This window comes from Phascolarctos cinereus, unplaced genomic scaffold, assembly GCF_003287225.1.
Source record: "Phascolarctos cinereus isolate Bilbo 61053 unplaced genomic scaffold, phaCin_HiC Scaffold_726;HRSCAF=1367, whole genome shotgun sequence".
NCBI lineage: Eukaryota > Metazoa > Chordata > Mammalia > Diprotodontia > Phascolarctidae > Phascolarctos > Phascolarctos cinereus.
Window position 1 is genome coordinate 51,744,828 of NW_027556098.1, and position 13,458 is coordinate 51,758,285.

Sequence of the window (13,458 nt, forward strand, 5' to 3'; positions counted from 1 at the left end):
ACTTTAGCTTAGAGAATTAGAAATAGAAATTATACATAGTGATTTACTGGTTAAATATCAATGAGAGAATGGTAGTGGTAGTTGTAACTTGGGTTGGAGATGAATCATCATAGTAAAAAGGACCTTAAGTTATTTTCACCTCTGTTAAGATCTAGAGATCAAGGAGATTTCTGAGAAGAGAGGAAGACTTTCAACCTTAGAGTCTGGAAATGTCTATTTGACTGTTTTCTCTACCATTCATTTAACCCAGACCAAGTCAGTGGGTTCTCTTTCCAGCTATTGAAGGATATAACCAAAAATATCCCGGATTTGTGCTCCACGCATGCATTTCATTTGTGAGCAACCATTTTTTTTCTTGGCCAGGGTCAGGGGGGAGTGGTCAGGTAATTGTAATACTGGAAGGATAAGTATTCGCACTATTTTATTATAGACATTCTACATATATCTATAAATGCTTCACTTCAAAAATAGATTAGGTAATAGTCAGTCTCAGGTATATTACAGGTTCTGCTGCAAGAAGGCAGAACACCGAGATTTCTGGTAAAGCTGATAACATGAAAGTTTACAGCATCATAGTTTTAGAACTTAAAGGTCACTGAATCACATCCACTCATTTTACAAATGAGGAAACAGGCTCAGAGAAAATGACTCATCACTAGTTTTTGCTTTCAATTTCTCAACTCCAATAATTAAAAAGTGTCAAAGGCTAAATAAAACTGCACAAGGCAACTAGAAGTGTGATGGAGCTTAGAATATAAGATAGAAAACATGACTCTTTGAAAAATAGAATGGAACAAATAAAACTCAATGCTTTGATAATAACTAATGTTAGAATAAATTCAAAAAAGTGAAAAAATAGAAAAGTATATAAGGTGTCTACTATCAAAATTAATTGACCTCGATAACAGGTAGAGGAGAAATAATTTAATAATCATTAAGCACCCTAAAAACCATGAAAAATGAAAAACTTGCGCATAGTATTTTAAGAAATCATGAAACAAATTTGAACCAGGTGGAAAAACACAAAAAGAAAGCATAATATAAAAACAAGATGTTGTTGTTGTTGTCATCTGACATAGATACTACCTTTAGGCATGAATTTGATGGGATCAATGTTACTTAAGAACTGAACTAAGTTTTAAACCTACTCCACTCAGAGACTGAGGAAGTCTGTGGAAGAGTACATGCCTGAGATGTTGGGAGAAAGATGCATTTGCTATTGTCTTTGAACTAAATAATCTTTTGTAAAAGCTAGTTTATTTTAGACTCAATGGAGCACTAAAAATTGAGAGGAATTCAGTCGGTGGAGGCTTAAGCCAATGCCAGCAGAGAAAGGAAGCATCCCAGCCCCTTAGGGTTGCTCCCCTTGGAAATCTGAGAGGCTGCTGTAGAAACTTGACTCTGGGAAAGTGAGCCAGATTGTACTTGATACATATACATCTAGGAGTATACCAAAGCACCCTCAGGACTTAGATCAATAAAACACTCTTACAGAGGTAAAGACTAAGATAACCAAAGTAATATCAACCAGTCAATCAACAATAATTTATTGAGTGTTTACCATGTGCCAGGCATAGGGCAGCTAGGTGGTACAGTGGATAGAGTGCCTAGCCCAGAATCAAGAAGATTCTTCTTCCTGAATTCAAATCTGACCTCAGACACTTACTAGCTTTGTGACCCTGAGCAAGTCACTTAACCATGCTTGCCTCAGTTTCCTCATCTGTAAAATGAGCTGGAGAAGGAAATGGCAAACTACTCCAATATCTTCGCCAAGAAAAAAAACACACAAAAAAAAGCAGGGGGAGGGGGGTCACCAAGAGTCAGACATGACTGAAACAATTAAAAAACAACAACATGTGCCAAGCATGGTACTGGTAATGCGAAAGCAAAGTTCCTACCCTCAAAGAGCTTATATTCTAATGAAGAGATATTTTTGTAAATACATATATGTAAGTTAAGGGCAGGTAAATGGCACAATGGATAAAGTGCCAGGCCTGTCAGGAAGATTCATCTTCCTGATTTCAAATCACTTTGTGACCCTGGGCAAGCCACTTAACCCTGTTTTCCTCAGTTTTCTCATCTGTAAAATGAGCTGGAGAAGGAAATGGCAAACCACTCCAGTGTCTTGGTCAAGAAAACCTCAAATGGGGTCATGAAGAGTCAGACATGACTGAAAAATTACTCACTAGTAACAACATATATAAGGGAAAGATGCAAAGTAACTATAGGTGGGAAAGCCCTGGCAGCTGGGGGAGCCAGGCCAAGCCTTTTACAGAAGGTGACATTTAAGCTTAGTCTCAAGTGAAGTCAAGGATTTTAAAAGTCATAGGTCAGAGGTGAGGGTAGGACAGCAAGTATGAAGGCCCAAAAATGAATTTCAAACTATATTATATAGCAGTGATCAAAATAATAATACTGATTTAAAAAAAAAGAAAAGTTTATTACTGGAACAGGTTAGCACATGAGATCCAGAAGTAATTGAATACAGTATCATACAGTTTGATAAACACAAGGACATAAATTGCTGGGGTAAAACTCACTGTATAGACAAAAAAAGTGCTAGGAAAATTGGAAAGCAGTCTTTAAGAAATTGAAATAGGATCTATATTTCACATCATATTTTACAGTAAGTTCCAAGTGTATATGTGACCTAATATCAAAGGCCAACTTATAAATAAATTGAAGGACTAAACCCTCAGTGGAAAGAGAAGCTTCAGTCCTTTCTCTCCCCACCGAAGCATGTAATCCATGAATGTACTACCCTGCTGTTGCTTCTATCCTTTTTTGTGTCTGTTCTTTCCTAATTTTCCTTCTCTTTCACAGTAGATAGGATACTGCTTTGACCTAGTAAGTTTTGAAAGGTCAGGGTAATGAACCCAAAAGTCCAGAAGGTGGAGTCTTTGCTGGGATTTGCTGAGAGTTCCAACTGAGTCAACCCATTGATAGCTGAGACAAGGACTAATTGAGAGACTATATCACATTTGGAAATGAACTTGATGGAACCAATACTGTGTATGAAGTGCTTTAAATTAAAGGCTTCTCTTCCCACTGTGCCCCCAGGTGCTAGGTGAAAATATGTGTACTTCCATTCTTGGTATATGTTTCCAGCAAATATCCCTTGGTATGATGTTAATTGGTTAAATGGAACTGGTGCACTAATCATTGGAGGTTAACACACAGGATTGGCCATTTGACTTGATTAGCATTAGAGAAGATTTGACACTAGAACATAGCTAACCTTGCTCTAGAACGACAAGTCTGGAGCATCATTAAACTAAATATCCCACTTCTGCAAAAAGTTATAGTAAACAGCGAAGGAAACTAGATTGGATTGATAATTGGTACAAGGGGACAATCAAGAGAGAAAGGAATATAACTGAATAAATTAAGTCATAGGGTAATATTTTAAGAACCCTTCCCCCCTCATACTGATCCATAACTAGGATAGGGCCATCAAGGCTTTCCCTCTGGTCACTGACATGGAAGGTAATGAGAGGTAGACTCAAAGTAGAATGATCCTGAGAGAAGGAGCAGGTGGAAATGAGATCATTTGAAGAGACCCTGATTCCCCAAACTAGGTCAAGCAGTAAGGAGAAGGGCAACAAAGCTCCTGAACAGGCTAGTAACAAATAGTAGACAGAGAAGTGGAACTACCTGCTCTCCAAAATTTATGTATTAAGTAAAGAAAACCAATGTGGACACAGGGAAATACATACAAAATATATACCAAGTAAGTATACAATAAATTGGGGGGAGGGGAGAGTAAAAACAATTCAGGGAACAGAAAAGAAAGTGAAATTCAGAAACCTTATTAGGAATACATTGCAAAAAATATATAATTTTGATAACACAAAATTGGAAAATTTATGCAAAAAAACAAATTAGTGAATCAAAATAACAGAAGCATCAAAGAAGAAAAAGAAATCTTTGTCTCAGTTTTCTCAGTTAAAGGTTTGGTATGCAAGATATACATGACAATTAGTAGATAAATATGTATATAATGCATATACATTGCTAGATCCTGATTGGTGTGAAAAATGAATCACTTGAAATGGTCACAATTATTTGAATTCTCATTATTTGAACTTATAATTATATAAAATATGGTTCATTTGTTCCAGTCCAATGGGAATGTGCAGTGTTAATTTGAATTATGTGAACACTTCAGGTGGTATATCATTTGCACAAATGGGAACATAGCTACATATATATATGTATGTATGTATGTATGTATGTATGTATGTACACACACACATATATACACACACTTACTTATTTTGTTTGTACATAAATATATTTGGATAAATAGATGTTCAGTAATTTCAATTGTATCCAATTCTTCATGCCCTATTTGGGGTTTTCTTGGTAAAGATACTGGAGTGGTTTGCCATCTTCTCCTCATTTTACAGGTGAGAAAACTGAGGCAAACAGTGTTAAGTAATCAGGACCACAGAGATAGTAAGTGTCTAAGTCCAGATTTGGACTCATGAAGATAAGTCTTCCTGATTCCAGGCATGGCACTCTATCCACTATGCCACCTAGCTGCCCCAGATGGATAGAACCAAAAGCTATTCCCCAATTGATAAATTGTCAAAGAATATGAATGCAGTATTTCCCAAAAGAAGACATACACACTATTAACAAATCACTAATAATAAGAGAAACACAAAATTTTAAAATCTGAGGCTTTGTCTCACACCCTATAAATTGTAAAAAGGAGAAAAGATCAAAATAGTGTTGGAGGGGTTGTGGGAAGATAAGCATTCTAGTGAATTGGTGAATCAGTAAAAACCATTTTGGAAAGCAATTTGGAGTTATGCACATAAAGTGATTAAAATGTAACCCTTTGACCCAGAAATTCCACTAATAGTGATATACCCCCAAGAATGTCATTTATAAGAAGAACACCCCCATATACACAAAAATATTTATAGTAGCACTTAGAGTAGAAAAGACCTGCAAGCATTTACCTATCAATTGGTGAATGGCTAAAGAATGTGTGGTAATGAATGCAATGGAATATTATTACTATTCAGTAAGACATGACAAATATGATGGATACCAAGAAGCACGAAAAGATTTACATAATCTGATGAATAGTGAAGAAGAGCCAAGAAAACAATAAACACAAAGACTATAACAATACAAATTGAAACAGCAAACTCAACCATTCAAAAATAAATATTTGCAAAATTACAGGGAACAAATATGGCCACAAACAAGAGATATGGGAAGACACCTTCTCCCTTTCATTTGCAAAGGTGGAAAGTCCATAATGTGGAATACTGTATATATGTTTAGATTTTTATCAATATACTGATCAATTTTGGTGATTTTTTTCTCCTTTCTCCTTAAAAATTATTTTTTTATGTATGATGGCTCTTTTAATGGGAAGGAAAGATACAGGGGTAAAGTTAGGTAATGCACTTCAATTGGGGAATGGCTGAACAAATTGTGGTATATGATTGTGATGGATTATTACTGTGCTATAAGAAATGATGCACTTAATGATCTTAGAAAAACATGGGAAGACATGTAAAATAATGAGGAGTGAAATGAGCAGAAACAAAAGAACATTGTATACAGTATACAGTAACAGCAATACTGTTTTAAGAACAACTTTGAGGGAATAAGTTGTTTTGACTGTTATATAGTATATATTACATTATATATTATATGATATGATATGTATGATATATTATATATTCAAATTAACTACAAAGAACCTATGAAAGAAAGTGCTATCTACATCCAGAGAAAGAATCAATAAATAGAAGTCTATGTAGAATGATTTTACATATATATATATATATATATATATATATATATGTATATATATATATATATATGTATATATATATATATATATACACACACACACACACACACATATTTGTGTCCAATAGTAGCCATCTGTAGGGCAGGAAAGGGGGGAGAACAAGGTAAATTTGCATGTTAACTTTATTGTGCATTTAAAAAGAAAAGCAAGTTGTACATAACAGATTTGCAGTTTTATGTGCAAAAAACCCCAATATCAATAAAAATTGGGGTTTAAAAATGTATTAAAATAATACTATAAGGTGATGATGTATGTTCAAATGATAAAGTAAGAATAAAGTTAAGAAGCTGAATGGATTTAAGGCTGCTGTGGAGGCAGAATCATCAAAAACAGGTCCTAGAGGATTAATTCAGTTTCCTTTTTTGACAAGGTTGCTAGATTGGTAATAAGGAAAGAGTTTATCTGTATTTTAGCAAAACATTTATTGGAATGACTGGGATGGGAGTCAGGTTATAAAGAATTAAGAACAGAGAAGGTAATAAGAAAGTGGAAGCATTAGTTATAAATAAATTTTTCAAGAAATTTAACAGTGAAGGGGTTCAGAAGGATAGACCAGTATATCTGAGAAGTTTTAGGTTTGGATTAAGATTATATATGAGCATGTTTGTAGACTGATGATTAAGTAGAGAAAGTATATTGTGGTTGGTGCTAGATTCTGAAATAGGATTAATCATATAGACAAGGAAATTAACTTAGGTTAATGATGATAATGACAAAGATAATAACAATAAGAATAGGAACTGAATATAAGATTGCATCAATGTATCTGGATGAGAAACCTCTCTGCCAATAATGATAATCATGATAACAATAATTATCACAATCATCATATTTGTATAGCATTTTAAGGTTTTTAAAGTACTTTACATATATTATCTCACTTGATTCTCACAACCACCTTTTGAGGGAGATGTTTTTATCTCCATTTTACAGATGCAGTACCTGAGGCTGAATGACTTGCCCAGAATCACTAAAAAAAGAAAAAGAAAAGAAAAAAAAAGGAGTGGGTGATAATGATGAGAAATTTGTGACAATTGAAGGATATAAAGTCAAAAGGCTTTATTTTCCTCGGAGAAGTAGAAAATAGTCATCTGTTTTAAGTATAACATAGAGAATTTTAAAAATAATAAAAATTATTGAAAAAAATACATGAAAGTGTCATAAAAGTGAACCTCAGATTATTCCCAATGTGAATAATTTCTCATAGCAAGAAGTCCTAGAAGAGTTAATAAACTATCAGCTTCTACAATTTCAGTACTAGAGAATCTATAATTTAAGCCCAAGGGATATTCCTTCAACTAATACTAATTGCAACACTGCTACAATAGATGGTCTTCAGGAGTTGCTGAAGCCAAACACACACACACACACAAACACACACACACACACACACACACACACACACACACACACACACACACACACACACACACACACTGGGTAATGAACCTCTTCACTGGGACAGTTTGTTATAATGCAGTCTCATCTCTGTGATATAAGAGATCAGAGTAAGGCTTTAGCTAGAGTAAGTTCCTACAAAGATGGAAAATTTTTTTAATAGCTAGAACCACTAAATTCCTATCGTACAGTTCAGGGGAGGAAAAGTGGGGCAATTACTGTCATATATTCCAAGGCAGCAAATTACTTCTTAGATCATTGCCAAACTAGATTTTTTTTTGTTTCTTACTTGTGCTTCTTCTCTTCTGTTCCTTTGTTCATAATATTCCTTGCCTGGAATGCTTTTCACTAAAGCTCTGTTTCATCCTTCCAAGGCTCAACTCAAAAAAGGCCTCTTCCGTGAAGTCTTCCCTGTTTCCTCAAGCTAGAGATGATCTCTTCCTCCTTTGCTTTCTCATTGCTTTTTAAACAACTCAGGCTTCATTTTCACATTGTACTGTGTAATACAGTTATTTATTTCAATCATATCTCCCCTATCGTGTTGTAAGCTCTGTGAGGGTTTATTTATCCTTGCTTCCTCCAGAATTCATCAACTGCTAGCACACAGTAGACACTCAAAATCTTTTGACTGGGTGAATGAATCATTTGTACCCAAATAATTTACTTTTTATTTAAAAACATTAACTTCAAGAATGAGTTAAAAGCTTGTAAATAGGATGACTGATAAAAAAGACAAAAAACTCTCATATGCAAACAAAAGCATTTTAAAAGGCACGAATCCATTGCTCAACCTCAAATAAAAATGTATTGATTATATATTGTGACTTTTGTTGTTTATTAGCTACTTATCACCACAGCTTGAGCTTGCCTAAAGATATAGGGCATCTGTGGATTTCTTGATCCTGGTAATCAAAACAACCTGATTCCAAATAGCATTGGATCGAAAAAGGAAACCTAGAAAAAATATCATATCTGGCAAGGAATTCTGTATGGAGCTTAAAGCAAAGGCTGTTTGTTTTGAATTTGGTATCATTATAAACAAGAATACGATATTGAGTTTTATTGTGTTTTAAATGGCATTAATAGTGAAGGAAGAAGTTGAAAAACCTTAATAGTTTAATGAGAGACAAGCATTGAATGACCTTCAAAGTTTGCTTTAGTCAGAAACCTATTTGAAAAATGTGTTTAGGATTTGTTTGCTTTAAAAACAAAACAAATTTTAAAAATTCATCCATATTATTTTTTGATAAGTTATTTGTTTATTAATGCCCTTCAGGTTGTATTTTTCTGCACAAACAAATCAGCTATACTACTTCCCAGTGAAACTTGAGAAACTCATTATTTGTTTTATTCCTTATCACACTCTTACCCCAGAAAAGGGGATAATTAAGTGCCTAAGGGGATTTTTTTTCAAAGCAGGATTTTTTTTTATCCCTACAAATCCAATAAAGTCATTGGTAGCTGAGCAGCTAAAAGTTCCCTCATAGTGTTTCAAAAGGTCTTCTTGCATATTTTAAGTTCCACGTGACAAAAATCCACAATAATATTTTGAAGGTCATAAGTGGGGCAACACAATCGGGTTTCAAGAGACCACAATAAGTCTGGCTTTTAAAGGTTTGGAATTTCCTTTAAAAATCATCCATCAGGAATATTCTCTACCACATTTTGTTCTTATTAGTGGAAATGGAGGCATCAAACCAACATTTCTGACACCCAAACAAGAAAGGTGGGGTGCAGCTGGGTAGTACAACCAATAGAGTGCCAGGCCTGAAGTCAGAAAAACTCATCTTCATGAGTTCAAATCTGGCTTCGAGCACTTACTAGCTGCGTAACCCTGGGCAAGCCACTTAACCTCCTTTGCCTCAATTTCTCATCTGTAAAATGAGCTGGAGAAGGAAATAGTAAACCATTCCAGTAATCTTTGCCAAGGAAACCCCAAATGGGGTCATGAAGAGTCAGACATGGCTGAAATGACTGAACAACAGCCAAAAAGAAAATCAGTGAATTCAGCATTCCATTACCCAAGGGAATATAGTCTACAGCTGGAGGCAGGAATTAAGAGGCCTCAATACTAGCCTTACCTGGGTTCCTGGTTTGGCCAGGAGAAAGTTTTAACCTCTTATCTGCATTTACTCAGTTGTCAAATGGAACTACCACCTGCTCTTCCTAATCATAGGGGTGTTATAAGGAAGAAAACATGTAAAAAAGCATTTTGACAAAGACAATTCTGAGGTTTTTTAATTGGGTGCCTAAGATAATGGTTAGTGCCATGGATGGAATAGGAAATTGAGGAGAGGAGAAAGAGGAGAATAGTTTTAAGAGGTTTATTTTGAGTTTATGTCAAGAAATTTGCATAAAATGTATCATTAAGTGATGGAGAAGTACTGGAGCAGAATACAAGTGAGAGGTCAGGACTAAAGGAATAGTAACAGTTAACAACATAAAGGCAATAGTGGAGGCTGTACAACAGGATCCATTTTTGAAGGGGAAGAATGTAGGAAGAGAAAAACAGAGGTAATGATTGAACTTTTAGAAATACTAACAAATAGAGTAGAAAGAGGTATCAACTAAGAAAAGACAGAGTCAGAGAAGTAGAAGGAGCAGAGAAGTAAGAGGGAAGGAGGAAAGGGCAATGTCATGGAAGCCTAAGAGTTTGAAAGAGGAGAAGGGAGAAAATAATGTCAAATGTTACAGAGAAATCATAGAAAATACAGACTCAGAAAAATAAAAGCTAGACTTGTCCTGGTCACTGATGACCTTGAAAAAGCATCTGGAGGGGGGGAGGAATGTTGATTGAAGTTTTGGGTTGTTTTTTTTTAATCAATGAGAAGATTAAGAAAAAGAATGAAAGAGAACCTAAGTCTAGCAGCATAGTGCCAAAGGAGAACAAACATTGTCTACTTATTATTTGGTGGAACTGGAAATGAGATTCCTAGGTCTAGTAGTCAAGATGGTAAAATGAAACAGTTGTTAATCTCTGTAGACTAGTGCAGATTGGAGGATATAGGCAACCTCCTACCAATCTTAAAGATGCATCCTTAGATTCATTTTGAAAACATCCTACATCAGCTAGTGGCTATCCCTCTTTGGAAAGTGATTATTTCCCTTGAGTGAAGAAATGGTGAGTGCCTTTTCTTCCACATCTCACTTTCTTTCCATCAAAGAATTCTGAGATTTATTTTAACTTAATTATATAAAAAAAGTTTCACATTCTTATTTTATTTTACTTTAGGAATCTGCTTATCTTTGAGTTTACTAGCTTCTAGAACTCTGTCAATAATTTCTTAAAGGATTATGATGCAATACATAAAGCACATTCTTAGTCTTATTATAGCCTTCTCTCCTAGTCATCCAGAACTTATTAACAAGGATCTTTATGTGAAGTCATGTTAAGAGACTGGTTATTATGGTTTTTTTAAAATACCTCCTACAACTTCAAATTTAAACATAAAACTTATACAGCTATCCTAAACAATGTCGTAACTTCTTAGTATTTAAAATGAATTTGAAGTTTTAACATGCAAATAAGGGAATGTTTAATCACCATAGAGTACTACCCTTTTATATTTCTTTTTCTGTATGTGGCACTTTAATGGCATATGGCATGATATTTTAAAAGTACATTTTTTTTCATTACAAATATTCTTTATTCTACTAGAAATGGCATCTTCCTGGAATTTTTGGAGATTGAAAACATAGATCATCTCTTTAATCACTGAAATTTGAAGTACTGTAATTAACTTTTTACTTCACCTGCTTCCTGATTATCCCTCTCCGTGACATTTTCACATCTTTAATCTTATTGGCAGAAACTACTTAAGCACTACTCTGACCCCAGCAACGGTTATTTGGTAGGTAGTTGCGGGTAAATGGGGTGGGGGTAGGGGGAGGAAGGAGGTGGAGGAGTAGGGGAGAAAGGAGAGGAGGAAGGGAAATTGGAGATTTTTTTTTTAATAGTCTACTCGAATAGCCGTCATTATTTTCAGGACAAAGGACAGTGGAAAGTTTGGATGCACTTTCATAATTACTTCTAATTTCGACTCTTCCCAGGAAACCCAAGATCTTAGGGTACGAAGGGGGAAGCCCACTCTGCCCAACCTCTCCTCGAATGCGAGAAGCTCGCACTCACAGAGGGGAAGGGTTATGGGACTGAAGAGTGGGGTGTAAGCTGGAGAGAGACCAGAAAAGCGGGCCTTACCTTAACGAAGAGCGAAATGTCGTGCTCATTGCCCGGGGCCAGCGCGGGGGCTGAGGCGCTCTCTCCTGAAGCCTCCTCCTCGGATATTTCTCCTTCCTCTCTCGCGCCGTTCAGCCCTTCCCCTAGTTTATTTGTCTCGGTTTCAGCACCGGCACCTTCGGAGCTAGTCTCCGACAGGTGGTTGCTCAGCTCTGCCTCTAAGTTTCTTTTTGTGATAGTCTCCTCATTTTCCTCCTCCTTCTGTATTCTCCCATCAAGGTTATCTTCCTCGCCCTGGGCCTCGACTTCTACATTAGGGTCCTTACCCCAATTTTCTCTCCGCTCTTCCAGAGCTTCTTCCTGGGCATCCCTCTTGGCACCGAGGCTGTCACATTCCACCTGCACTGCTTCGCTAGGATCCCCTCCAGCGGCGGAGTCCTTTACACCTTCCTGGCCTTCGCTTTCCTCCTCGGCCAGCCCTTCTGCAGCCTCAGCTTCTTTGTTCTCAGGGTGATGTGCACCTTGGAGAGCCTCATTTCCGGACTCATCATCTATCATCAAACTGCCCCTGCCAGGGTCCTCCTCAAGGCTCTGTTGCTCCTCCACTTCCTCCTGCTGCTCCCTGGCCTCTATTTGGTGTACGGGACTGTTTTCTTCTCCTCCGTCGTTCTCTCCATTTTCAGAATTTCTGTCTTCTAGTCCTTTTGCCCTCCCTCTTTCGAGGTCCTCTGTTTCCATCCCCACTCCAGGCTCTGCTAGCTCTCCCTCGGGTTGTACCAGCTTCACGCCTCCCTGGACCGTTTCCTGAGAAGCTGGTCCTGCTGCTGCTGCTGCTGCTGTAGTTACAACTGCTGCTTCACCCCCAAAGCTGTGCTCCGCCCCTACCTCTGCCTCAGACTCCGGGTCTCCGGAGACCTGGGCTCCTCTGGCCGCTCCCTGGCTCTCCTCTTGCCTTTGGCGCTCAGTGCTGTTGCTGTCCTCCAGCTCGTATCTTCTTACCTGGCTGATCGCCTCTACTTCTACGTCGTCCAGTACTTTACTCCTCTCTTCTTTTCCCTCCTTTTGCTCTTCTTTTTGCTCCTCCACGTTCCCGGGAGATTGCCTTATTGTGTCCTCGGTTTTTTCCTGTGTATCCTCCTCCCAGTGACTTTGCGTCTCGGTTTTACTCTCTTCTGCTTCCTTCTGGTCTATTTGGCCAATTGTTGCTCCTGCTTCCTCCCTCAACTCACTGGGAGTCTCGACTGGGGCTATTGCTCCCGCCCCGTCTCCGGTAGCATCTTCTTCACCGGACTGCTTTTCTTCACTGAACTTCACCTCCGTCTCCTGCTCCTCTTCTTTCGCCCCAGTAGCAGGCCCCAGTTCTCCGATTCCCTTTTCCAACAGTGTTAGGGGTTCTGCATTCTCTTTGGGGGCTAGGACTCTTACCGCAGGTTCAGTGGCCTCTGCCATGTCTCATGAAATTATTGTCTTTAGCTTGAGATCCCTCGTGAAAGAAAAAAGTTGGTGGAGATTCTGTCGACAGGGCGATTCTTCCAAGCCTTTCAGCTCTAGTCTGAAGGATAAACTCCTTTGTTACAACTCCTTTTCCTGCTTCCCTAGCCTTGGACTTCTGGGACCTATGGTGACCCAGGTTTAGATGGATTAGTACTTATTGCTAGTTGCATTCATGACGTTCAGAGCTAAATCTTCTCTGTCCCAAGACCTTGATCTCAGTCTCAAAAATTTAATGGTTCCTTAGCTGCCTTATTCTTCACTCAAATTCCAATCTGTTTACCAACCCGAAAATTAAAGAATTCCCTTGGTCACCAACGGAGTTTAGGTCACTTTCACTACCGGGTGACTTCGCAAACCCTTGAAGTACTTGCCTGCCCTTCCCCCTCAACTCAAACTTCACCCCTAGTCCTTGGGCGGAGCTCAGTCACCTAGGATAACCTTTGGCACTAAAGCCAACATCAGGCATTCCCTCCTGGGTCCCCCTGTTGGTTTTAAAGAAAGGATTCCACAACACAAAAACCTATTAGGCCAAATTTCTGTGTTTTTCAAA

The 13,458-nt window shown here is 37.6% G+C and overlaps 1 protein-coding gene across 1 annotated transcript in view; it reads right to left on the reverse strand.

Annotated features, from left to right (window-relative positions):
- CLIC6 (chloride intracellular channel 6) overlaps nucleotides 1-13,252 on the reverse strand; it is an 80,496-nt gene extending 67,244 nt beyond the window's left edge. Inside the window, exon 1 of the mRNA XM_020995887.2 lies at nucleotides 11,436-13,252. Coding sequence (XP_020851546.1) covers nucleotides 11,436-12,863 — 1,428 coding nt within the window. The 5' untranslated portion in view covers nucleotides 12,864-13,252. The remainder of the gene's footprint in view (nucleotides 1-11,435) is intronic.
- Nucleotides 13,253-13,458: the final 206 nt, after the last annotated feature.